The 10,298-nt window shown below is 43.7% G+C and overlaps 1 protein-coding gene across 4 annotated transcripts in view; it reads left to right on the top strand.

The window, feature by feature from the left end:
* The first annotated feature begins 1,995 nt into the window (after positions 1-1,995).
* The window catches only part of MAP3K7 (mitogen-activated protein kinase kinase kinase 7), a 51,379-nt gene continuing 43,076 nt past the window's right edge, over positions 1,996-10,298 (top strand). For all 4 annotated transcript variants that reach the window (XM_075087295.1, XM_075087294.1, XM_075087293.1 and 1 more), the window contains exon 1: positions 1,996-2,220. In XM_075087295.1, coding sequence (XP_074943396.1) covers positions 2,131-2,220 — 90 coding nt within the window. In that variant the 5' untranslated portion in view covers positions 1,996-2,130. The remainder of the gene's footprint in view (positions 2,221-10,298) is intronic.

Raw genomic sequence — 10,298 nt, 5'->3', positions numbered from 1 at the left:
AACCAATATATTGTGCACTCAGCAGCTGAGACAGTAGCAGCTGCTTATCAAAGTAATACACTTTTCTTTAAAAAGTCATCAGGTCCAGGTACAAACGTGGTACTTAGTGACTCCATGTCACATTACGATCAAGACAGGTACTAAGAGTGGCTTTCATGAAAACAAAACTCAAAAACACCTCTGAGAAACTAGGTGCTCCGAATAAACCCATTGCTTGATGAAACAGATATTAACCAGACTTTATGGTACCTGGAACCTTCACATCTCTAACAGAAGCCTCTTTAGATCCTTCTAGATCAAATCATACCAGAAAAAAATCAAAAAGCAACAGGAACTTCACACATTCAGGATACGAGTCAGCTCCCTATGCACACACAGATCATTTGCATGATGTAATCGCACTGATCCAACCTGTTCTGGAGACTAGTTTGATCTTGCATGCAACACAGTCTACTGGTACCTGCTTGTCTGGGATTTCTGGATTGCTCGACATCCGGAAATCCTGGACAAATTACTAAAGATGTCAGAGAAAGGCAAGAGGGGAGCAAACAACAATGATGGCCTGTCCTCGATTTTCTCTTTCCCAGCTAATGGCTTATGCGGCTTTCTTAGGCTGGCTCTGTACACCGGCCCTATCTCCCATATACAAATCTTCACTGCAAGGTACAGACATTCACTAGCATTTTAGCAGAGAAAGATCTATGAAAGGTTACTAGATCTACTAAAATTACATACTATTAATAGTATTGCACAATAACATAACTTTTTATACATAGCCCCGAGGCTAAACGCATCAAAATGATGCACAGCTGTTTCAGTGGAACACAGGAACTACATCCACTCATTCCCACCCTCATTTCACACCGTGGGTCGTGGGTCACCCTGAAGCCTCAGCCTGGGAGATTTACCACAGAAACATTGATGCGTTGCTCTAGCCAAAAGTCAAAGCTGGCACTAGCTGTCAGAAGAGTGGGCCAAAATTCTTATTAGCTGGGGACTGGAGAGGGAGCAATTAAGGTATATGTTCACTCCCGAGTCCTATCCCTTACTGCTATGTGTTTACATCATTTGCTTAATTACCCACTGCTCCCCAGCTACCCTCCTACGCTGAGGCTTCCCCCTGAGAAAGAGGGGCTCAAGAGCACAGGCTACCCAACACTGCGCTGGGCTTCTGCGTTCAGAGAAAACGCACGCCCCCTGTACAGACACCTCCTCTCCTGGGGAAATACACGTATATACATATATATCTATGAAAAAGGAAAAGGCACGTTCACTGCACTCGAGGCGCGCTCCAGCACGGAGCTAAGGCGCGGCGGGCAGCTGCCTCGGCCCCCCCGGGCCACCTCCACCCCCACCAGCCTCCTGCTGACCCTTGGCCACCGGCTCCCGGTCCTGCCGGCGCCAGGAAGAGGAAGCGCTGCCGGGACCGCGGCCGCGGCTGCTCCCTCTGGCGGAGGCGGAGGCGGGCGGCGGGGCGGGGCGGGGAGAGACGAGACCAGACCCCGCCCTCGCCCCGCCGCCCGCCTCCGCCAGGCCGTGGGGCCGAGGAGAAGCCGCTGCCGCCGCCGTCGCGTTTCCCCTTCCCGCCCCGTCCCTCAGCGCTCTCTCCCCCGCCTCCCCGGCTGGGGCAGCAGGAAGCGGCTCTGATGTCAGCGCCGGCGGCCGCGGCGCGGCTCTGAGCGGCTCCCCCACTCCCGCCGCGGCCCCCCCTCGCCCCGCTGCCCGCTCCGGGGCTGGCGGAGGCGGCCAGCTTCGGCCCCGGGGGCGCCCCCCTTCTCTCCGCCGGGGACGCGCGGCCGAGGCGGCTCCCAGGCTCCACAGAGGCCGCGGCCTAGGGCAGCCGCCGCGGCGCTCCGCGGGGGTGCGGGAGGCCGCGGGATGTGGAGCGGCGCCGCCGCCGCCGCCGGCGGGGCCTCCGCCCGCCGCCACTGAGGCCCGCGGCCGCCGCGGATGCGGCCTCGTCCCGCCCGGCGGCGCCTCGGCCAGGCCATCCCCGACCTGCGCCCGTGCGGAGGGCAGGAGTCGCCGCCGCGTCCCGCGTAGCCCCGGCCCAGGCCCTCGGTTGCCCAGCGCCGAGGCCCCCGCTCTCGGCCTGCCCTGGCCTCTCCTCCCCCAGGTGAAAGAGGAGGGATGTCCGCTGCCGCCTCCGCTGAAATGATTGAAACCCCCCCGGTCCTCAACTTCGAAGAAATCGACTACAAAGAGATCGAGGTGGAAGAGGTGAGTGAGGGCCCCGCCGCCGGGCGGCCTCCCCACGGGCACCCGGCTGCGGCCTGGCCCCGGGCCGCCGGCCCCCCCCCCCCCCCGGCAGCCCCCGGGGCTGCCCGCCTCGGCGCCGGCCCCCACGGGGGAAGAAGGGACGCCCCCCGCCCCGGCACGGTTCCCCTGTCCTCCGGATGCTGCTGCCGAGGTTGGCAGCGGAGAACAAAGGCGTATGGCTGGGAGCCGAGGTGCCAGTTGGCTTGCACCAGCCCTGCTGCTGGGCGCTGCGCGGTGGGGTTGTGTTTAAGCGGCATGGGTTTTCTCAGGACTTTAAAGTTTCGCCGCCCGTTTTGCCACCCACTTCAGTATGGGTGGCAAGCACAGATGTCAAACGCCGTCACCAGAGGGAACTGTTAATTCTGATGTTTCTTTCGGATCCCTCTTTCTGTACGCCCCTGCTGTCTCCTTCTGCCACCTAACTCAACCGTTGTGCATGTAATCATCATACCAGTGTTAATTACTTGCTAAATTTACAGCTGTTAGCTGTGTGTATAGCTCTTTTTGAATTATTTTTTTTTAACGTAACTAGTGATCTTGCACTAATGGATCAGTAATATTTCATTTGTAACCTGTGCATGTTACCCAGGAAGTGATATTCAGTTATCATATAACATAGTTGGAAGAAAGTATTTCGTTGGAAGCAAATATTTATTCTTCTTTAGAAAGTTTTGTAGTAAAATTATTGCCTTGAATTCTTTGAGCCAGGAATGGGATGGATGAAGTACAGAATTTTGTGTATATCTTTTCGTCTGCCTGGATTTCCTGTGAAAGTAGGATAGGTGTAATTGAGGATAGCTTACATGCTTTACTAAAGGACTCAGTAGTGTGTATATACCACAGTGGTGTTTAACTCTCAGAATCACACAAAAATATTGCTGCTATTGGATTTTTGTCTTCCTACTCTCCTGCTAACATGTCTAGAGGAATGAAGTTGCTTCACACAGATCCATGCTGAATTTGATGAGGCAAGCTTGGTCCTAACAGATACCCAACACTGCTGAAACAGTCTGTGCTTTTGCTCGAGGAGTAACATCTTTCTCGTTCAGCAATAATTACGCTCTTTTTCTTACAAAGTTTGGGTGGAAGTTAGTTTAGTTTTGTGTAGTAGCTTTTACAGATACGACAACCAGTTTCTCATGTTTTTAAAGTGGTTTGCTAGATACTGGTTTGCACATAATTATTACGCTGGGCTTGCATGGCCTGGGAGTGTTCACAGAACATAAAATCTGCAGCATTTTCATATAACACCGGGGTGCTTTCTGCTGTATTCAAGTAGTGATGTGGTGAGTTTGGCTTTCACAGTAGCAGACATCGGAAATTCTCAGAAGATAGTATCTTCCAAAAGATTGCCTTTTTCCCCTTTCTGTGAATATGGCAACCATGAAGAGTTTTTACTTTGTAAGTCTAATCATTCTTCCTCCCTTTATGCATTTAACTGTTCTGAAGAAATAAAATTTTATGGCACTTGGGAACTGAAAGTATTTTTGCATTTGATAATATGCTAATGTTTTTGCAACACTTATTAATGGACAGGGATCAACTCTCATACTTTGGGAGAAATGGCTTTTCTCACCCAAAGAAGACAATAAAGTTGATAGGAATTTATCCATGATAAAAAGGTGTCCCATGATGACTCATAGAAGTGGGTAGCACATCTGATGTTACACATAGCACTTGGAATGAGTAAAACACTATACAAATCTTTAATCCTCACAACACCCTTGAGAAGGCTGTTAGCAAGGATTATATTGCTGTTTTACATGCTGCATAGTGTATAATTGGTGTAACTAGAATTCATCATTCGAAGGTTTGGTGTTCAGAGCTTATCTGTATACGCACAAAAATGTGCGTAGAGACAGTGCCTAAGCAGTAATTTGTGCTTTATGTAATGTGATTGTTGCATTAGCCTCAAAGTAGTATTTCTGTTGGAGACGATAAAACTCATGTAGTATAAGCAGGGGATCTCTGATGAAGTGTTCTGTCCATGAGGAAATCTGATGACAGCTGGTGTAGCATTTTGAGTTACGCTCAGCGTACCTGTCCTACCAAAAATTCTTATGGGCAATGGGGATACCATAGTGCTGAACACAGTCTAAGCATCATTGCACAGAGGAAGAAATAAGATCTACTTTATAATGAAACAGGTGGATTAGAGGCCATTACTTAGACCTTGCTTTTTTCAACTGTGGGTGTTGACCTTTTACTCATGATGCAGTTTCAGTGCAGACAGTCAACTCTGCAGTTGTAAGAAAGCATACGTCCTTACTGAGGACCTTCTGTGCTCTCACTTCAGGCTTGGAAGTTTTCAAGGATTTTAAAATGGCTGTGAGGACTCAAAATGGTCAGATTTTAAAATGCTTGGCAAACTTCAGATGTTTCAAAATGGAGTGTCAACAGATCTACACTGGGAACTCAAACGAATGCTTGTATAATCATAGCTTTGCTGTTGTATTATCAAGACTGTCTTGTCAGCAGATAGCAGTCCCACTCTGCCACTGGTTTATTAATAGATATTGAAGTTCTGGAATACTTGCAGGCCCTGAGTCCTTGCTAATAAATGTGAGATCTATAAGTGCACTTTCATTTAGGTTTGGCTGGACTCTACTGGATAATATCGAGAATATACCATATTTTGTTTTAGCTACCATGCACATGACTAACTGCACTGTAACATTACTTCCCACCCGTCAAACATGTCTCAAACTTCAAGCTGCCTTTTCATTATTTAAAGTGCTTAGATTGAAGTAAAATGTAGAGATAAGTATTATGAATGAGTTGGAGTCCAATCAAAATTGATGTGACACAGCGGGAGCATCTTCAAAACTAGAAGGGGAAAAACAGTGTAAAACTTGGGTTCAGCAGAAATGTTCCCTACTTTGCCATGCAAATTTTTGACAGTGAGAATGTCCTCTCTTAAGCTTTCAGGTATTCAATAGACAAATCATTAGAAACTGAATAAATAAAACTACAGAATTTATCTGAAAACTTAATATAACTGAAATCAAGTCAACATTCAAAAGCCTAATAGCCCTATTTTAAAATCTGGTATTTAAATCTAGCCTAAATATTGCTGTCTTTTCTTCCCAGAGGAGTTTTCACATCTAAGCAATGAACAGACTTTGGTTTTGAATTGTTCTGGCAACCTGCTCCCTGCCACTCTTTCCTGAAAATCCCACAGCCCTTCCTCCATCATGTAACTCGATAACAGTCCCATACATGACCAAAATGCAGACCTCTTCATCACATGATGTGTGTATGCCTTGGATTGCACAGCCAAAAGATGCATGTCTGGTCATGTATGCTGTGGCCCTGCCCAGTCACTCTCTGATGTAGCCAGGTGGAAAATCATTGCCATATTTGTGTAGTTGCAAGTTACTTTTTAACAGTCTGAAAGTTTAAATTATTTGAAAAATGTTGTTTAATTCTCTGCTAGTATACTGTAGCATACACTGAAGTTTATTTTCAACAGTCTGTTTGGGCAATAGTAGCTAATTCTAAGGACATTTAGGGTAGCGTTTTCGTTAAGATGAAGAGGTAAGCTTTCTAAATATTTATTTTAGAAAGCCTACTTAAGGTGACAGCAACTAAGGAGGTGCAATTTGTGGCATGCTCACCTACCGTAGACATTTCTGAAACAGTTGAATAATTTCATTAACTGTCGGAGAAGTGTGCTGAGAACTCGTGCTCCTCGCAGTTCTGGAGCAGAGCAGATCAGAGACAAGACAATGAGGAATACAGTGAGACAGCTGGGTTTTGCTCCCCTTTATAGTAGTTAAAAAGTTAATGAGATGCAGTGACCAATTATGTCCATTACACTACAAGGCAGAGCAGATTGGTGTAAGCTGCTGCTCAACATGGAGTTGTTACTACCTCCATTGTTTCTGTGTCCTGGGGGACTGTGTCCAGTTGTAGAATACCAATCTGCAAAACTGGAAGAAGGTTGGATAGGAACGGCAGGTGTGATTTGAGGTCTGAACAATATCCATGGATATCTGACATGAGTACAAAAGGCTTGGTTCTCAAGAGCCAAGGGTGGTAGTTAGGAATCCATTTGAAGTCAGTCACATCTACAGTTTCTCAGCCTTTTTCAGAAAGTAAATCTTCAAGGTGCCAAGTTGGGCGTCCAGCAGCAAAGGCAAAAAATTAGTACATGGTGAAAACATATGCCAGAATTTGCTGTGATTTTACTCTAAATACATTTCTCATCTAGTTCAAACCACTCTTTAAATTTTGTTCAGTTACACCAGTGGAAGATTCTGTTCATTCATCTACACAAGAAAATAGCTGAAGTGTCAGCTGGAGTGTGAATTTATAGTGGAAGTTACACAACACCAATTTCATGTGGATGAAATTTAGGGTGCAGTAAGTGTCAGAAGATGGCTAATACGTTCATTAAACTGTTAATGTAAGACTTTACACTTATTTCTGTACATGCAGATTTATTCAATGAATCAATTTGTGTCCTGTAAAATAAACTTACATTTTATTCTCACAAAGAATGCATGGGAAAGAAACCTCACAGGCTTTTCCATTCCAATGATGAAAGCAAGATGTGTGTTTATGAGACGAAAAAAGTTCCATGTCTAATGCATCAGCTAAGGTCACAACTAAGGGACAGTGTAAGTGCTATCAGAAACTGGAGGGTGGGGAGGCCTTTTCTTTCCCTAAAAAAACCCCTAAAACAACAGAACAAGCTTCACATGTCCTTTATTTATCCCACCCAGTGGATTCTAGCAGTGTTTTAGTGACTGCAGGATGATTATTTGTTTTTCAGAGACCAGTAATTTTAGACTTTGCTAGCCCAGCAAGCCCATCTCAGGTTGGAGTCCTTTACCCTGAGTGCCTCATTACCCAGCATTTTGTGTCTAAGACTAGAATCTGCCGTCTGGGTTGCTGTAACAGAAACTGATTCATACTGGAACGCCAGACAAGTGTTTTGTTAATGTTTTTAAATTACTGGTAATTAAAGTGGGTTCAGCTCTTGAGACAGATGTGTAAAAGCCTATTAGCGTGCGAAAAGCTGGAATATAAGTATAACCTGATAAACGGTTATCTTTGCTTGAGCTGCTCACATTTCTAAGAATGACTGAGCTATCGAAATGCAAAGAGGGTTGGTTGTGTGTTTAGAGCAAAAGGAAGAATTTCTGTAAGCACCTGCAATTTTAGGAACATATATGATGGTACTTTGATTCTCCATAAAGATGTTCTGAAGAAGTTGAAGAGAGAATGTTTTCTTAAAAAAGAAATCAATTCAGGTAGCCAAGTCACTAAATAATAACTGTACAGTGTTGTGCAGCTCTAGCAGACTGTGCTCAGAATATGGACCAACTGTATTAGTTTGTGGCAAGCAGAAGTTATATATATTTATTAAGAATATAAGTTGATTTTTAATAACTGATTTTTTTCATTGTGAAATATTTTTTCCTGCAACATTTTGTATAACTTTAAAGTTGAAGCTTGGAAACTAAATCTAAACTAAATTACTTAGTTCATTTAAAATTAGTGGGATTGCTTATGGGATTTTTGGGGGGTGAGGGGGGGCACGGGTTAGGTTTTCTTTTGTTGCTTTACGAATCCCAGAAAGGGGAAACAACATTAAGAATTGTTTTTGCTCTACAGTTGCGCACTAGTTCAAATAAACTTAACCAGCCAAAGAACGTAGCTGTAAGAATTGGCAGATCTGAACTCCTTCCGAAAAGTGCTGCCAGGGTATTGGCCACAGTCATTTGTGGCATGGGGCCGATTTGCTTCAACCTGCTTAATAAAGCATAGCACACACAGCAGAACCAAAGCTGGAATTTGAGGCTGGTTGAATGAATGATAGAAAATGTAGGCATATATTTTTAGGGGCTTTAAACTCTTGTTCATGGATTCTTTTGGCTCTTAATTTTTTTTTTAATCTGTATGCTTTCTCTGTCGTATGGGCAGATGTGTGAAAAAAATGAAAAAATTAGCATGCTTTATTGGTGCTGCTGGAACTTGGGTAGATAGAAAGAATAGAAGCAACTAGATTTTAAAATGTGTTTTTGTTTTTACAAAGCATTGTAAAAAAAATTTTTCCCCCTCTGTCTTACGTTATGACTGAAGCTTGAGAGATCCAAAAGTTTAGTTTGCATAAACCTTTCATTTGCAAATATACCAGTAACCAAAGGGACACAGATATAAGGAAGAAATTCTTCACTCTGAGGGTGGAGAGTCACTGGAACAGGTTGCCCGGAGAAGCTGTGGATGCCCCATCCCTGGCAGTGGTCAAGGCCAGGGTGGATGGGGCTTTGAGCAACCCGGTCTAGTGGAAGGTGTCCTGCCCATGGGAGGTGGGGTGGAACTAGATGATCTTTAAGATCCCTCCCAACCCTAACCGTTCTGTGATTCCATGAATAAAGATAATTTAGAGAGATTGCTATCTGTTTAGAAGCACAGGTTTTGTTGGTTTTGTGTTGTGTTTTTTTTTAACTCCTTGCCTTGCTTTTCAAAATCATAAACAAACATGTCATGTAGATACTGCAGATTATAAAGCCAGTTCTCCAAAGAATACTACATCTGCTATCCAGGGAGCTATTACATTTTATTGCTGTCTTATATATCCAGCAAGGTTTTTTTAGAAAGAAAAGCACTACGTATCTAGCATGCAGAGCTAACTAACATGGAAACTTCATGGGAAGAGAACAACTTTGTATCTTTATATTTTTGAGTGAATAGAAAACCTGTGCAGTTAATGCAGAGTAGAAATTAATTTTTCCAAAGTTTTGATATTTGATAGGGGAATAGGGTGCATAAAGAGATGCATTTTTCTTGTTTTACTGGGGGGTGGAGGGGGGAATTACTGGTCACATCCCTTAGGACAAAATACATCCTTGAGGGCTTAACATATCTGCAGTCTCTATTTCCTGCATGATTTCTAGTCTACATACTTACCAGTCAGTATAGTCTACATACTTACAAGTCGGTATCATGTATCTTTGTTTATGTACAGCATTTGATACTGTTTGTACACAGAGGCAGAGGTAATGTTTGTTCCAGGGATCTTGTATGGTTCATATTCTTTAAATAAGACTCCAAATACATTATCTGGAAAACATGTAAATGGCACTCTCTTTCACCACGTCACTTTGTCGTAGAGTAAAACATAACTTTTTACTGGTATGAGTTTTACAAGGAGAGGATTAAAATTGTATATAGTTTTCATTCTTTAAAGCCCTTTAAGCATTTCTGCCAGTTTAAAATGTGTTTGTGTCATGTACTAACAGAGTGGTTCTTGACAAACTTAATTCTATTCTGTGGAAAAGTAGAAGCACTGGTGTTCTATTTCTAAACGTGTTATCTGCCCTATATTTTCCTTTTTTCTCCTAGAAGATATTTAGAGGGATAAAATCTTTTACCAAAAGAATGCGTTTATTTTTAGATCATTTTCCAAACATACGCAGTGCTACAGATCAACTTCTGTTTATTGATTTGTTGTGTCAATAATTCCATTAACTGTGCTTCATATAATTCAGAATATGCACTACTGCCCAAACATATGGTGTGGCACCAACAGCAGGGGACAAGAAGGAATGAGCATGAAGAAACTAAAGTTCAGGCAGCGCCTCCCTCCTGTGCTATTAAGTTACTTAGTTCCAGCACACGGTGTTGAAGGAAACTACGTAGTGTTTAAACTGTTCTGATAAATTCCAAGACTTACTCCCTTAAAGAATAAGTTCAGAGGAAACTTAAAGGAGGAGAACGAAATGTAAGTGGAATCCACCACAAGCTCCATTCTGTTGATTGTAAAGGATGTTTTTATGATCAGAAAGATACTTTTTCCAGATTAAGTAAGAAAGGCATACTAGGCTTTCACATACAGTAAACTTCAAGTTTGTATCAGATCCGTCATTGCTTCTGACGGTTGCTGCTTTCGTATGCTGTCCAAGAGGCTGAGCTGTTTTAATGGAAGATTAGCTCTTCTCTGTTTTCCCTGTATCCTAGGTAAATATTCAGTGCATTTGTGTCCTCTTCTCAAGTTCAACCCTCTGCCTAAGCAGGCACCAAGTCACCGA

Source organism: Phalacrocorax aristotelis, chromosome 3 (genome assembly GCF_949628215.1).
Source record: "Phalacrocorax aristotelis chromosome 3, bGulAri2.1, whole genome shotgun sequence".
Taxonomy (NCBI): Eukaryota; Metazoa; Chordata; class Aves; order Suliformes; family Phalacrocoracidae; genus Phalacrocorax; species Phalacrocorax aristotelis.
The sequence above is the reverse complement of the archived record's forward strand: the minus strand, read 5'-3'. Positions and strand labels throughout refer to the sequence as shown.